Consider the following 16179-nt stretch of genomic DNA (forward strand, 5'->3'; position numbering starts at 1 on the left):
GGTTTATACCATAATTGGTTGTCTTAATAGCAACTAATTGAATTTGAAGTCAATTTTTTATCTACTTAAACTTGCTCTACTACTACTTTATCTACTTTCATTGTGTTGCAGTTTACTCATTTGATGGCTTGTTGATATTCAGTCTTCTTTTGATTTGCACGTGTGCTTATTTGAAGCGAATTCCTCGTCTGAAGCAGTGGATGTTCTCAGAAAAGAAAGGATTTTTTGGCATTTTCTATAAAGGTTGTCTTGAATTAATGCAAATTGTACATAATGTTGAATAGTTTAATTCTGTTTTAGTTTTTATATAACTCTTAATATTGGTCAGTAATCAAAAAATTATTATAAACATGGAATAATTTTATAATATTGCTTTGTACTTGTACCCGAGTTTATCCAGTTTGTTTGTCCACGTGATGCCAGTCGCTCTGGTCATGCTACAGCGCATTTCTAAGACATAAATATTTTTCTGCCTGAGTGGTTTTGCTACCACTCATAGCAATTTCAAGGTAGTATCATTCAGAGCCTGACTGCTAAGCTGAGATGTTGATACTATGCTAGTATACCTAGTTACTGGCCAGCTTGAGTATATTAACTTATAAATACGTTTGTGGTATACATCCTTAGCCTTTTTCTGATAACTATTGTTAGTATTTGATTCTGTTTAAATGATACTGAAAGGCTATGAATGTTTTCATGTGAAAGAAATGCAGTTAATGAACACGTATAGTCCATCAATTTTTAAAACAACGCTTCATTGATTAAAAGTGAAAGTAGGTAGATGATATATTTGCTTATCAGCTTTTAAATAATTTACATTTTTTTGTTTTTAACTTACAGCTGCAATCATTGGGACACGTCTGCACATACCCGTTGCATCAATTTGTGTTTTAACGGCTCTCTACTTGATTTTGTTGAAGTGAAAATGTGGCGTTACCTTGCGCCAATCCTCCTGTTGGCAAACTTTTCAAATGCAAACAAGAGCATTGATAGTAATGGCTATGTTATGTACTGTCCTTGTATGGGGAGATTTGGCAATCAGGCAGATCACTTTTTAGGCTCGTTTTCTTTTTCAAAGAAACTGAATCGTACTCTCATTGTGCCGCCTTGGATTACCTTTAACTCTGGTGGGAGAAATGGATTTGTTCCTTACACAAAGTGGTTTAAAGCGGAACCTCTTTCGTCCTATCATCGTGTTATTATGATGGAAGATTTCATGAAAGATCTTTCCCCTTCTGTTTGGCCAGAAGGCGTTAAAAGCAGGAAGATCTATTGCCATAGGTTTGCAATGGATAGGAGTGAGGATAAATCCACATGCCCTGCAAAATTCGGGAATCCATTTAAGCCATTCTGGGATAACTTTAATATTGAGTTTGAGATGTCTATGGCTTTTACTAGCGGGTTGTCATACCAGTCAACCAAGGAGCAATGGGACGAAGCATTTCCCAGCAATGAAAACCCAGTTATTGCTTTGATGGGGGCCCCTGCGAGTTATCCCATCGCAGAAGCCGACAGATACTTGCAGAAATATGTCGAATGGTCAGATGAAATAAAAGCTTTCGCTTCCGATTTCATCGAAAAAGAACTGAAACGACCTTACCTTGGTATCCACTTACGAAATGGCATGGATTGGAAACGGGCTTGTCGTAATGTGAAAGGTTCTATTAAGTATCCGTATATGTCTTCCCCGCAATGTGTTGGTTTCTCACAAACAAAACCATTCACCCATGAAATGTGCTATCCACAAAAAGAAGCCGTAATCGAACAGGTGACTGGCATCATTAAAAAGTCAGGAGCAAAATCTCTATTTATTGCAACAGACGACCAATCTTTCGAGAAAGAATTCAAACAAAGTTTTTTAGATAATTTGCTGGATGTAGATATGGTAAAACTAGATCACGACTCCTTAGTGAAAGACATGGCCATTCTTATGGAAGCCGATGAGTTTATGGGAAGTTGTGCCTCTTCTGTTACTGCATTTGTAGTCAGAAAGCGAAATATTTTAAACAAACCAAACTCATTTGTAGGAATGCTTAATGATGATAAGCCAAATAAAACTGAGTTATAAAAGTATTAGTTCCGTAGATTAATGAAATGTATTTTTCTGTTCCGTGAACACGCATAATTTTTTCACGAAGCTATATATCATATATTTTATGTAGCGTTAGCTGTATCTCATAATGGTGCTTGTATTAATCTTATTTACACAATGATCAATAAGTTTGTGCAACAGTTTTGTTATGTTTTTCCAACTAAAAATTGTTTCATTAAAAAGCAAGTATAACATATATAAGTTTTGAAACTTTTATTGTGATGTCATAATAATATATTGTTTTTGTGCAGAGATCAGTCGTATTTTGTTTCAATCATCATCAGTGCAAAACGTTTTGACGGGGATTTGCTTTTGTTTCATTTCAATACCGTTAAATGACCATCTAATAAAAACTGAGACAAAAATTTACCGGAAATGTCTTTAAGTGCATTTACAATACAACAATCATCGGTAGAAAATGAAGAACGTTCAATGTAGTCAGCCTTACAAAACTTAATACAGTTGGTTTGCACAACTTTTAAGTTAAATTGTTGACAAAATTTAACAGATTCTTTTTCACTGGAAAGCAGCAGCCATTTTTTTAAATCAGCTGCAGGAAAACTGCACAATTTTGAGTTATGTGAATAACAAAGCAACTTGACTGTTCGCGTCCGTATCGTCTTCATGTTATGTATCAGTGCGTATAAGGCAGCGTATGCTTCTGCGTGGACCAGCTTTTGAAAGAGGAGAGATATTCGAATAAAGTTTCCTGTTTGGTAAGCAAAATATATGTCCATTGCGTGTTGCAGGATTTCAGTGTTTCTTGTTGATTTCGGAAGGCACAAAAGATTAGATATTGCCTCAGTTGTATCAGCGTTGAGAATAACATACGCTGCCAGAATGTGAAGGAATTCGTTTCGGTCGTTATCATCAAGCTCGCATAGATTGTAATAGCAAAGCTTCAAAAAACTTCTCATGCAGTCTTGTGTATGGCTCAAATTAATATGAGCATCAATCTGCAGTTTGGGATCTATGTTAAGTTTATACATGGCCAATAGATAAAACCTGATGCATTTTGCAAGAATTTTCATGGCTGAAATTGGTTCATTTTCTTGCAGCATTTGAATCACAGCATCTTGTCGGATACTCCGTAATCTAAACAACAAAATTATCAAAGCTGGTTTATAATAATTGGTATAGCAATATTGAAAACTAAAATATAAGCCTTGTTTAATACCAGAGTAGAAAGTTTGCTGTTTCTGGGTGAGAACCCCCCTGCGCAACAAGATGAAACAAAAGCCATTATACGTGCAATTAATTTTAACACCTCGCGCACTTATCAACCTTTCCAGTCTGGGTTTAATACATGTGCAGTTGAAGTGCTAAAACATATGTTGTAAACAGCAAAAAAGGACCTGTCAAATATGAAATTGTATGTAACTGCAAATGGGATTTCCTTTGCCAGAAGAACGTTAGAATATAAATAATCAATCGTCTTCAGAAGAACATGGCTTGGTCTGACCAGCTGCGGATCACAAATCACTTCCCCGGCAGCTGAACGATGGAACTCTTTGACGCAGTGATTTAAGTCAATCTTCAAACAACAAAATCTACTTTGTATTACTTTTTAAATTATATTAGTAAACTTGAATACCTGAGTTTTGAATCGTAAAGTAATAAATGTACTCTTGTCACCTCTGAAGTTTTCCCAAATAAAACCTCTGGACTTTCAAGCAGATGTAAGAGGTGATGTTTCTTACGGAAAATGAATTCCTTTTCTGGGCACATCGACATACACATCCCCACAATAGCCATGTCGACATGTACCTGTGGTTATCTTGGCTGCTGAGCTAGAGTACTGGCTTCTAGAAAATTTACAGCGAGTATGTAAGTAGTTTCAACCCTGGGGAATAACAACAACATTTTTTCCCCAGAGTTTGACCTGATAGACATCGGAAATATAAATATGTTTTTATTTTCGATGTCTACGTTTGACCCCTATTTCTTAACATCTTATACGTATGGTATTAGTCATTTTTTTGCCATTGAATGTGCTAATTTTCTTGTAGTACACTAAATTAAAGATAATACGCTGATAAGTAAGCAAAAACGGTAAAGTAGGCCTACTAGGGCGTAGAGCAGGGGTGGGCAACATACGGCCCGCGGGCCGGATCCGGCCCGCGACGGGATTTTGAGCGGCCCGCAGACAGTTTCCGGTCTTACATGATAATGTGGCCTGCGGCCACATTCTGCCGCAATCCCTGTATTGCGTCACTGAATAAGTCCAAGTTTGCCAACCTGAGAAAGATGGCCATAAATCTACTTGTTCTGTTCGGGTCTACATACATTTATGAGCAAATATTTTCGACCATGAACATTAATAAGACAAAGCTGCGTTTCAATCTATTCAGGAATCCGGCCCGCCAAGTACTTCATTTTCTCATATCAGGCCCGCCGACCGAAGAAGTTGCCCGCCCCTGGCGTAGAGTGTGCAAGGTGTTAACCTCAGTGGTGCAGTAGCGATAAGTGTTAGTACAGTCATCAAACTTAATGTGTACTTCATATTGTAGTACCTTTTAGTTAACATAACCAGTAATTTTATGAGTAATTATAATATCACATTTTTAGTTCTGTAAGTCTTCGTCCATTCTTAGTAGTACTTTTTGCACACTTTAAGGTTTATGCCTTTTTCTCTTCAGGAAATGTCGTTTTTGAATTTTCGAAATTATATGAATGCGTCATTGTACCAACACAAAGATGCTGACTCAGCAATGTCATATTCCCAAATGTTTTAGTGCATGACACTGCAACCTGAGTTTTCATATACTCTATTGCCTAAATAACCTAGAGCAGGGGTTTTTAAACTTTTTGGGACACACCCTCCTTAACGGTACCTAAAAAATCCGCGCCCCACCTCATTGCAAAATAAAAAAAAGCATTAAACAAAACAATAATTTATTTTCAATTAACTTTCATTAATGTGAAGGATGTAATTATTTTTGGGAAACCAAACGTTTAATTTGAGGCTTTGTAGAAGATAATGTACATCTTAGGTCGGCTTCACAGTCAAGTTTGTTCCTAGGTTTTATCTTTATATTGACGATGGTAGAATATCCACAATACCCACACTCTTATGTACTGTATGTGCCAATATTTTGCCTCTACGTCCTAGAGACTCTAAACTCTAAAGCCCAAAAGCATTTTGGATTTATACACAAAAATCTCTAAAAACGTAAATTGAACGTTTTTCAAAAGAAGTGGTTGCAAATTACACTTTTTGGCACCTTTTTTTTGGTACTAATGAATACGAAAAGACAAAATAAGTTTGATTCTCTGAAAATGCCATCCAGAAAAATCTTCCCACTTGGGGACGTTGGCATGATTAAGGTTACTATAAAATTTCGTCTTTGGAATGTTTTATCTTAAAATGTTTACTAAAAGTAACAAAACATACAAAGCGACATAAGAATTTGTTTGAAAAATTTGTATTAACAGTTAGTTTTTTGTAGTGGATTTAGTCATAATTTAATGAAATATTATATTTTATAACTTTATCTATGGTATTTTTTGGAAGCGTCATAGAAAAACATACCGTTACCGGTGGTTCCCCGTAAAGAATTTCAATGGGGTTGCTCAATCATTACGTGTTGCCTGGGCGGTTTTGAGCATAATCCCAATATCACACAAGTCGAGTCTGGTAGACAGAGGTCTGTATACGTGTAAGTCGTGCAATCCGATAGGTTACTATAGGCCATAGTGGAAAGTCTGGTCCCTGCATGCACGAGATTTTTCAACGTACACAGTTCCTACCCTCGACACAACGCAACCAGTCAGAAATTCCTTAATTTAAAAGCCGGTGACCATGCTTTTCAAAAGGGGTGAAGTTGTGTGGTGTCTCACTTGCTGCTACCACTTAGGTGACACAAACGCAAGGTTGGTTGAAAAGTTTGCTTAAAGTGCATTTGACATTTATCTTAGGTGTAGAGCTGCAAAAAAATGCGGTCTGGCGAACTGCTTGACTGTACAAACTCAATATACTGTTTTGGCAAGCTTTGTTTCACAGTTGTTTTTTTAATTTAACTTGAATCTTATAACATAATAACACCAACCTAAACTAAATCTGCCTTCTAATCTAACCCCAACAAAACCTTAAATAGCTGAAACCATCATTTTGCATAGCCATTCTCCTAACTTAACCACCTATTAAGCTATATCCTTAACAACAGACTCTGTGTCCTACGTACGGTAAAATAGTCGCTCTCTATTGTATTTTTATGACTGTATCAGATACTGAGGTGCAATTAGGTTAATTAGTTAATTGATTAGGTAATTAGGTGTAATTCCACACTTATTGACTTGGGCACAGAGCTTGTGCGCACCCAATTTTCAATTCATTTACAAAGTAAATTACGAACCTCAAATGAGGCCAAACCTTTTCGCCCGGCTGCACTTGTCATTTTTGATTGTATGGTGCATACAAGATCTATACATACAAGCATACAAGTTCCAAATTTGGACAATGCAATAAAAAATATCAAACAACCATATAAAAGATGTGTTTATTTGAAATTTCTCAAAGGTTAGCTCGGTAGCCAGGGCTCAAGCAATTAGGAATAACGCCTGTACATTTTATGTGAAGTAAACACCAATGAAAAGTGAGTCAAAGAGTTATTTTTTAACAGATTTGGTACTGTTGGTACCGTAACTGAATCGTTGCAAAGATTCAGAAAAAGTTGGATATTTTCATAAAAAGAATATATTTAATTTCTAGTTACATAATTTAAACAGATAAAGCCACCTGCTACATTAAACTTTTTTATAATGTCTTCTTCATCCACGCTGGTTGAGAGCTCAGCTGTACTGAACGACCAGCCTGAGAGTTCATCTCGTTCTTTTGACAACACAACTTCAGCGAGTCCTTGGTGTAAAAGTGCGAAAACAACTAGTCAGTCGAATCAAGCAGTGTCCTTCGAAGATGTGATGAGTGAACAACTTGCCAGTCAACTACAAGTTGAAGAAAACACTAAACTTGTTCAAGAAAATTATCAGCCAGACACCATTGAAACTGGTGAGAAGATTTTAACAATTTATTGCCGTTTTTCATGTTCATCCATTTCTGTTGCCCATGTAGTTTTTAAGGAGCTTTGAAATGAGGTGTGTAAGATGGTGCTTTGAACAGTTATTGACTTGTGTGGTTTGTTAAATTTATGTTTGCATAAGGTTTGGTTTGTATACTTCCGATTTCCTGGTTTATTTACATTTTATGCAAACTTATACAGTTATACATGCATTGGATCATTCTGTTTATATATCATTTGTAGAACCACCTGACCTCACTGAAGGGAATATTGCAAGTGGTTCATCGGAGGACACGTCAAACGATGCACTTCTGGCTCAAATGCTTCAAGCTGAAATGGACAAAGAATACAACAAGTACATTGCAAAGCAGGAGAGACAGGTCAACAAAAACTCAAAGGTGGGCAGCGTTGAGTTGATTGTGTCTGTTTTGAACTCTTGCTATTGATACAGGCGTCAGGATCAAAGGTTTCTTACCGTTTTGCTCAATATGTTAATGGTAGTTGGCCATCTGCACATAGCACATGCAAACGCTGTGTTATTAATTATTTAGGTCAAATTATCATTCACGAATTATCGAACGGATGAGATGTTTGTGTCAGAAGAAGATGATGATGAAGATCTCTATTCCTCATCTGACGAGGATATAGGAAGTGGACAGGGTGCAGACCCAAGTCAGAATATTCTTGAGATAAAGAACGACAAAGGTAAAACTGCTTTCTTGCTTGAATACCTCCAAGATAAATACTCCAAAGTTCTGTCTGCTGTTTTAGCGACTTTAAACTCTTTTTATTTGTCGGCACTGCACACAGGGTATGTGATATTTGGAAAGGAAGTTGTCACAAAACATGATAGTGAGTTATGCGGCCGCAGAAATACAGCGCGTTTGGAAGATGGCTTTCCACTTCAGTTTCGCACTGGAGATGCCACTGGCATGGATATTCAGCTCAACAATAAAATCTACAACAGTTTGAAGAAGCACGCTTTCTCAGAACAGAGAAGGTTGAATATTCTTTTATATTTTCGTTTGTGAACGTTTCGGTATTTTTGAATTACAACAAAACTTTGTAATTATGTGAAAAGAAGTTTGCTGTCAATCATTTTAATGTATGGGTATTGCTGGAACGAACTGTTGGTCGATCTGTTGGTTTGTGCCAGACTGGAACATGTTTGTGATGCAGGAGTCAACGACTTCATGAAGACAAGGAACATTACACCGCTGAGCATGCCGTGGATGAACGCACTCGGCTCATTTTGCATCGGTTGGTCGACCGCGGCATCATAGCCAGTGTTAACGGAGTGATAAGTATCGGAAAGGAAGCGGTCGTGATCCACGCGGATGGGGGAGACATCGCAGCATCCGATCTTCCTCCGGTGAAGAATCCAAGTGTGAGAAAAGTTTCTTGTCTGCACATCCCCAAGGAATGCGCTATCAAAGTGAGTTTGCATCCTTCTTTCAACATTAGACAAGCTTGTAATTTGCTATGCCGAAAAGCATGTTGCTTCATCATCGTTTTTATCATTCGTTCAGTGTTTTCCCTTATGCAAGGCACCCTAACTCTCTCCTCATTACACAAAACCCATTTGGATCGGTTGAACGCGTCAAAATGTTAAACATGTTTTAAAACTCTGCTGGTGATTACTTTTTCCACTCTGTGTTTTGTCAGATTTACAAAACAACACTAAATGAATTCAGAAGCAGGGACAAGTACATCAAAGATGATTACCGATTTAAAGATCGTTTCAAGAAGCTCAATCCTCGTAAAATAATTCATATGTGGGCTGAGAAAGAGATGCACAACTTACTGAGAATGCACGAGTGCGGTATCGATTGTCCTGAGGTTATCTTGCTACGAAAACATGTCCTTGTGATGTCATTCATTGGTCATAATCAGCAACCGGCTCCTAAACTAAAACAAGCAATTTTGTCTTCATCGCAAAAGAAGTTGGCCTATGAGCAGGTATCTTTTAGCTTTGCTTAAAGAAGTTTCTAAAACTTCTTTCGTGTCATTTGACAAGGGTTCAGAAATTACGTTAAGAACATCAGAGATGCACTTTCAAAAATAAACAGAAGTTTCGTTTTTTTGCAGGTTGTTAACATGATGAAGAAATTATACCACGAGTGTCGACTCGTTCATTCTGACCTGAGCGAATTTAACCTTTTGTGGCACGACGGGAAAGTGAGTGAAAAGCATAGCTTGTTTATCCGTTATGTTGTGCAGTGGTTCATTTTAACAGGATGTAGATGTTTACTCAGCCGCAACCTATAGTTCCATGTACCGCTTGTAATAGTTTTCCTCTTTGACACTCGCTATCTTTTTGATGTTGTCCATTTTTATTTGACTACGTAAATAAAAAGTTACAACATAATTTCGTTGCTCGCAGGTGTGGATGATTGATGTGAGTCAGTCTGTTGAACCATCTCATCCTCACGGACTCGAGTTTTTACTCAGAGACTGTACGAATATTTCAAAGTTCTTCAACAATCTTGGCGTGCCCGCTGTTCTCTCATCGATGGAATTATTTAACGAAGTATCAGGGTGAGCGACAAAGTTTATTTTTTTGTTTGTTTTTAATAATAATTCATGGGGTCCTATTCACTCCATAAGCTCCATGTAAATTAGAATAAAAATATTCTCAGGAATTAGACCGACGCTGTGTATTAGCTGCTGGTTCTAATAAAAGAAACTGTTACTTCAGGTTAAATATTGCAACTGAAAATGAAGCCGCGTTTTTATCAACGATCGAAACTTTGGAAAAATCCTCGGAAGAACATTCCCATCAAGGAAGAAACAAGTCCAGCCAAATACTGGAGCAATCCGCTCACTAAATTTTCTACTTTAATTTATAAACGATAGTAGTGAAATATCTTTAAATCCTATTCAACTTTGCATTTTACTGGTGCCCATAGATATAAATAAACCAACAGCTGTGATATTGCTCTAATACATATCCACGTGCATTATAACATTAAATAATTTCAAGTTCGTTTATCATTTCTGAAACAAATGCTTCCAAATTCAAACTAAAAAATACACTGTCTGCCACCAGGCAGAAAGGTCGTTCAAACGCCAGAGCAACATTCTGTGTTATTCAAAAGGTTGGGTCAGGTCAATCTGATGGAAATGTATTCGTGGGGCAGGTTTTACACTCATAGGCTTAATCTTAATTTCTTTACCGTTCTGGAAACATTTCTGACATCACTAACATATGACTAAATAGGGTTTTTGGAAACATTTTACACGAAACTCAAATTTAGAAAAAGCCTGTAGGTATTTGGCACTGTGTTCAGTCAACGACTAAAACCAAGGACTATTTAACACTGGGATGTTGGGTTGGGTTGTCCTGGGTTTAATAAACCTGAAGCCAATTTGTTCACTGGAACTTGTTGAATGTTCAAGGTAGTGGGACGATGCAAACCTGAACAGATTAACCGCATATCGCCTGTGCGGAAGATTTGATCGAAAACGAATGCTAACAATAGCCAACCTGATAAATTAAATTTATTTTAACTTTGGTAAGAAATATTGATCTACCTGTCTCGGTAAATTCAAGTAGGGTGAACATTTCTCATAATGAAGATAATTTGTCGAATGATTTTGCTTTCTCAATCGCCATTTACACATTAAATTTTGAAACAAAACAATTTATTTGCTACGAGATTTGGTAATGTTTGGATGAATTTTTATTGTTTACTGCTGATGCATTCTGGATTAGTTGGTGTCAGCCTACCGTCTACATGATATTTGGGTGCACAATAATTTTCTTCATAGTAGACCTGCTGCTATAATCCATCAGCAGACTGCAGACAGCAACTGTTCTGGTAGCAAAGGCAATTGTTATGAACTACTAATATATTTAACATGGTACTGATTATATTCAACTGTTTGTTACATTGGGACTCACAACTATGAACATACATTGCACTAGGGTGACCTCTTTCTGTTTTCAATCTATTGTACAAGATTGGATTTAATGCACAGGACAAACATCACAGAATATCAACAGCACCCAGAAACCAGAGCACACCATAAACAAACCATTTAAATGATTGTATCGTCCACTTTTATTTTCTTTGAAGGATTCTTCTCTTTTTTAAAATTTTTCTCTTTCTTTTTGTAGAAAACTTCATAGACATGACCTGGAATGGTGGCCTTGTACAACTGAGAGTAGAAATTCCACCGAATATCAAGATTCACATCCAGTTTATTCAGGAATGCGTTGATGGAACTCGGCAAATTACAATTTTCTAGTTTTGTGCATGAAGTTTCTGTGCAACTGAAAGACTGGACTTCCAAAGCAGACTCTGTTTTTATGAGGAGATTCAACACGGACGATGATTCATCTGGCTTTGTATCAAATGCAAGATCGACCAATGCATGTGTTAAATCTATTGGAATATTGCACACTTTCTTTAAAGGCGAAGTGAGGGAATTATGAAGTTGAAACATGTTTAAAGTGTTTGTGCCATTACCAGTGCACCCTACAATTACAATGCCAAGAGTCGAACAGTGGGCAATTAAAGAAGGAACCATGTTCTTTTCCACTGTCACATTGTCACAATTTCGATTCTTCATCTCAAAAATCTCCACAGTTTGAATACAGCTCCCTGTATTACTGTCCCACAACCTCATCGTTCCATCGCCAGATGTTGATAGAAGCTTCTCCGAACCAACTAGTAAAATCCTACAGACGAATTCCGTGTGTCCTAAACAGAAGTTCTCTATGACGTAAGGGTGCTGTCGATTGCTGATGCGTATTTTTTCATCTCTGTCGGCTGTTATGATAAGATTTGGTGTCACTGCAATATCCAACAGGATGGAAATGTGTCCAAGAACCGGATCTTGTTCATCTTCTTGAAAAACACCATCATCTAAGAACAATTATTTGTAATAAAGACAAAACTGTTCATTGAAATCTGACGTCCCAAAAAAGTAAATCAAGTCCTCACCATTCAATGTAAATCCATAAAGATCTCCTGATTTATCTGCAACATAAACCATTTTTTCATCAGGGCCAAATGCAAGCGATGTTGATCGCCGTTTTAAATCCACAACACCCAACTCTTTCCATTGTTCGCTGACTTTCCATAAATGTAAGGTTTTATCGGAAAATAACGCAGCAAAGTAGTTGTGCTGATGCGAGAATACTGCACAATCTATCTCTTGCCCTTGTTGCTCAGATTTAAAGACATGAGCGTGACTGAGTTGTTTGCCATTGCTTTTTGAAAAAACGTCAATGCCCAGTTTAGACCCAATTACAATCCACTGTGAACTGATTTGAAGAAATGCCATTGTCTTGTCGCCTGCTTAATCTGTCGCCACAATTTCACATGTTACTCTTAGTCTCCCAACGCTTCTTTGTTTCGAACCTGATGGTTAAATTACAATGAAGAGAGGAAAGAAACTAATTGATGGTACTAACAAATCTAGGCTTACTTATACATAAATATTACAAATTTAAACAAACCATTAAACAATAAATGTTTCCTAAAAAAAAACAATTTTCGCAAAGAGACTAACGTCCAGTTCAATTTCTTTCGTTTTCTTGCTACTTTTCTTTTTTCTTGTTCCAGTTTATTTTTTACAAAACCTTGAGCAACTTTAACTTCCTCAGCTTGCTTGGTCTTCTCGAGCTCTGCGAGTCGATCGCTCAACGCACTTGCTTTCTCAACTTTTCCAGCTTTTATCGCTTTTTCAATATCACTTTTGATTCCCTTCTGAAAATTATGCAATTGGTGAACAATGATAAAATGTAAATGAGGAACCGATGTCATTATAATTATAAAAATCTTAAAGATGAAAAATATTGCTCAAAATCTCACAATGCTGATTTCTTGTTTGTATTTCTTTTCGAAAGTGAAATTGTCTGTGGACTCTTCGTCTTTCAAAACACTATAAATGTAAAATATATTGTTAAAAAAGTGAAAATTAGAAGTTTAATTACGATATACTCTGATAAATAATTAATCTTTATCTTTTGACTAAGGAAAGTCTCAGTACGACTTAAACCTCGATGATTCCTCGTCACTCGAGCTTCAGTCACCCATTGTGTAATTTTCGAATTATAATAATCATAGAAGTAATTTTTGCACATTTTTTATAATGGTTTTACGTAGTAAGCCTGTTAGTTAAGCGAAATAAACATATGTTTGAAATGGTCTTAATTTCCATTTCCTAACAACTGCAAACAGTCCAACATGACCCTATCCCAAAGTGTGACACATACATACATGGTAGAGACTCATTGTTGTGCACGGTAAACTTTTTAATTTTCATGTCAATTTAAAAACAAACAAGCCAAATTTCGTCGTTTAAATGCTAATTCATAATAAAAAAATATAACTAAAAAATTGAATCTTCATTATATACTGTCAGTCCAAAATTTTTGTCTTTTAACGTAAGATTCCTCGTCAAAACATGCCGAGGCTGCCACACTTTCCAGTAGGGCTCCTATCAACATCGGCTTTGATGGACCTGTAGCCTATACTTTTAACTTTTTAAAAGTAGTTTAACTTGCAAAGTGAAAAGTTGCCCACCTGGTTGATGTTGTTGGAAACTTCCTTTTTCTGTTTAAATTAATATCAGCAGGAAATTTATCTCCAGAGAGAAACTTCTAAAAAAATATTTGTTGTTTTTCCAGTATCAGACTTTTGCAGTGTTCAATTTGATCAGACTACAGTCCAGCTGGAAAGTACGGCAGTTTTCAACGAGAATTAATGCGTACGAAGACGTAAATTTTGCTGTAAAGGCGTGCATTCAAACCTTGATTCTTTGTTTATTTATTATAAAAAGCTGTTCTAACAACCAGATTTTCTACGTTTATGTCTTATACGCGTGAAGATAAGAAAATTCGGCGTGCACGTAGATGAATCTCGTGTGTGCAGGCGCCACACTTTCCACTGTGGGCTACAGTCCACAGTTTTCCATTTAAGTAACAAAATAAACATAAAGCTTTAGCAATATTTATCACATCATGTTCAATGTCTACGACTACTCACGTTGGATTTGGTGCCTGGAGGCGCAGCAAGTTCACTTTCAGCTGATTGGATCTTTGAGCTGTCTAAATCTTGAACTGGTAATTTTAGAGAATTCTTCGGTAAAGTCGTCGGTTGTTCTTCCTCGCTGGTAATTTCAGAATCAGATGAAGCGTTTAACTCACCAGGAAGCAAGCCTTTAAACATTTATGAAAAAGAATTATCTGCAGAGCTTTCAACTTGACAACAGCAACAACAACTTCCGAAGTCAGCAGTCAGCACAGGTAAATTTGCAGTCCCATTTAGAAAAGCATGTCATATTAATAGACATCTTATAATGCTAATATTTGCGTGAAAATCGAAACGAACATCTCGAATCGAAAACAAAGCAAATATTGGCAATGTTAAAACTGTTTAACTACAATATTATCCAACAAATGACATTAATCTCATTTATTTTTTACTACTTTCGTAAATTCCCCATTTGGTGATGTTCTTTGCAGTACTGTGTTAGTGAAATCAGTTAGCTTCTAGCAACTAGCTTGGGTGGTCGGACGATTCAACCCACGGATGATTCAACCCCGGACAATTCAACCCACGGACGATTCAACCCAGGATGATTCAACCCCGGACGATTCAACCCACGGACGATTCAACCCGCGGACGATTCAACCAGCGGACCATTCAACCCGCGGACGATTCAACCCACGGACGATTCAACCCGCGGACGATTCAACCCACGGACCTTTCAACCCACGGACGATTCAACCCACGGACGATTCAACCCAGGACGATTCAACCCCGGACGATTCAACCCACGGACCTTTCAACCCACGGACGATTCAACCCAGGACGATTCAACCCCGGACGATTCAACCCACGGACCTTTCAACCCACGGACGATTCAACCCAGGACGATTCAACCCCGGACGATTCAACCCACGGACGATTCAACCCGCGGACGATTCAACCAGCGGACCATTCAACCCGCGGACGATTCAACCCACGGACGATTCAACCCGCGGACGATTCAACCCACGGACCTTTCAACCCACGGACGATTCAACCCACGGACGATTCAACCCAGGACGATTCAACCCCGGACGATTCAACCCACGGACCTTTCAACCCATGGACGATTCAACCCAGGACGATTCAACCCCGGACGATTCAACCCACGGACCTTTCAACCCACGGACGATTCAACCCAGGACGATTCAACCCCGGACTATTCAACCCACGGACGATTCAACCCACGGACGATTCAACCCACGGACGATTCAACCCACGGACGATTCAACCCGTTTATAAAAACGTCTACGCAGTCAATGTGTCAATTTGGTCAATCAATATGGTCAATTTTTTTTAACCTGCTCAGAATGCTATCACAAAACAAATTTCAGTCTTGTGCGACGTGTAGTACAGAAGTTATTAGGCCAATATAAAGTCAATTGTTTCGTTAGGTCAAGATACGGTCAATTGTGTCTTTTAGGTCAAAATCTATTAAACTTGTAATTTTGTAATATTATTCTTCCGTTTTTCTCTTTTCTTGTACCGCAAACAATTCCAGTGCCCCAAATTAGAGGCCTACATAGAACCAAAGCCACCAAGAGAGGGAAGGCCTTTCAGCGCGTCTGGTGACGTCACGATGTGAAGGCATTGCATTTGAAACTTTATATTAGCTTAGGCCTATATATTAGCTTTATTTAGCTTACATAATATTGGCTACAAAGTAACTTGGTGATAACCTAAGCCAATAGTACGTGAAAGGTCCGCGGGTTGAATCGTCCTGGGTTGAATCGTCCGTGGGTTGAAAGGTCCGTGGGTTGAATCGTCCTGGGTTGAATCGTCCTGGGTTGAATCGTCCATGGGTTGAAAGGTCCGTGGGTTGAATCGTCCGGGGTTGAATCGTCCGTGGGTTGAATCGTCCTGGGTTGAATCGTCCGGGGTTGAATCGTCCGTGGGTTGAATCGTCCGCGGGTTGAATAGTCCGGGGTTGAATCGTCCTGGGTTGAATCGTCCGTGGGTTGAAAGGTCCGTGGGTTGAATCGTCCGCGGGTTGAATCGTCCGCGGGTTGAATCGTCCGCGGGTTGA

At 38.0% G+C, this 16179-nt stretch overlaps 4 protein-coding genes across 8 annotated transcripts; 2 read left to right on the forward strand and 2 right to left on the reverse strand.

The window, feature by feature from the left end:
* Nucleotides 1-111: 111 nt before the first annotated feature.
* LOC143459511 (GDP-fucose protein O-fucosyltransferase 1-like) lies at nt 112-2461 on the forward strand. Its single transcript, XM_076956705.1, has 2 exons — nt 112-243; nt 841-2461. Exon 2 carries the CDS (start codon nt 926-928, stop codon nt 2066-2068), a length of 1143 nt encoding a protein of 380 aa, XP_076812820.1. The 5' UTR covers nt 112-243; nt 841-925; the 3' UTR covers nt 2069-2461.
* LOC143459512 (germinal-center associated nuclear protein-like) lies at nt 2410-4474 on the reverse strand. Of its 2 annotated transcripts, none has more exons than XM_076956706.1 (3): nt 3728-4474; nt 3448-3642; nt 2410-3187 (listed from the first exon to the last, which is right to left on the reverse strand). In XM_076956706.1, the coding sequence occupies exons 1-3, from the start codon at nt 3853-3855 to the stop codon at nt 2410-2412; spliced, it is 1101 nt and encodes a 366-aa protein (XP_076812821.1). In that variant the 5' UTR covers nt 3856-4474. The 2 variants fall into 2 exon arrangements, with proteins under 2 accessions (XP_076812821.1, XP_076812822.1); XM_076956707.1 differs by having other exon boundaries at nt 3448-3626; nt 3728-4467.
* Nucleotides 4475-6776: 2302 nt separating this feature from the next.
* LOC143460829 (serine/threonine-protein kinase RIO3-like) lies at nt 6777-10056 on the forward strand. Its single transcript, XM_076958469.1, has 9 exons — nt 6777-7100; nt 7354-7508; nt 7662-7815; nt 7921-8110; nt 8290-8545; nt 8776-9069; nt 9199-9288; nt 9494-9648; nt 9809-10056. The coding sequence occupies exons 1-9, from the start codon at nt 6854-6856 to the stop codon at nt 9936-9938; spliced, it is 1671 nt and encodes a 556-aa protein (XP_076814584.1). The 5' UTR covers nt 6777-6853; the 3' UTR covers nt 9939-10056.
* A 1006-nt stretch (nt 10057-11062) lies between these two features.
* LOC143460618 (protein FAM204A-like) lies at nt 11063-14353 on the reverse strand. Of its 4 annotated transcripts, none has more exons than XM_076958203.1 (5): nt 14109-14353; nt 13647-13720; nt 12933-13002; nt 12631-12827; nt 12302-12479 (listed from the first exon to the last, which is right to left on the reverse strand). In XM_076958203.1, exons 1-5 carry the CDS (start codon nt 14289-14291, stop codon nt 12437-12439), a joined length of 567 nt encoding a protein of 188 aa, XP_076814318.1. In that variant the 5' UTR covers nt 14292-14353; the 3' UTR covers nt 12302-12436. The 4 variants fall into 4 exon arrangements, with proteins under 4 accessions (XP_076814316.1, XP_076814318.1, XP_076814319.1 ...); XM_076958204.1 differs by having other exon boundaries at nt 12631-12824; nt 13647-13723; XM_076958202.1 differs by having other exon boundaries at nt 13647-13723.
* Between the last annotated feature and the right edge of the window lie 1826 nt (nt 14354-16179).

This window comes from Clavelina lepadiformis, chromosome 5 (assembly GCF_947623445.1).
Source record: "Clavelina lepadiformis chromosome 5, kaClaLepa1.1, whole genome shotgun sequence".
Taxonomy (NCBI): Eukaryota; Metazoa; Chordata; class Ascidiacea; order Aplousobranchia; family Clavelinidae; genus Clavelina; species Clavelina lepadiformis.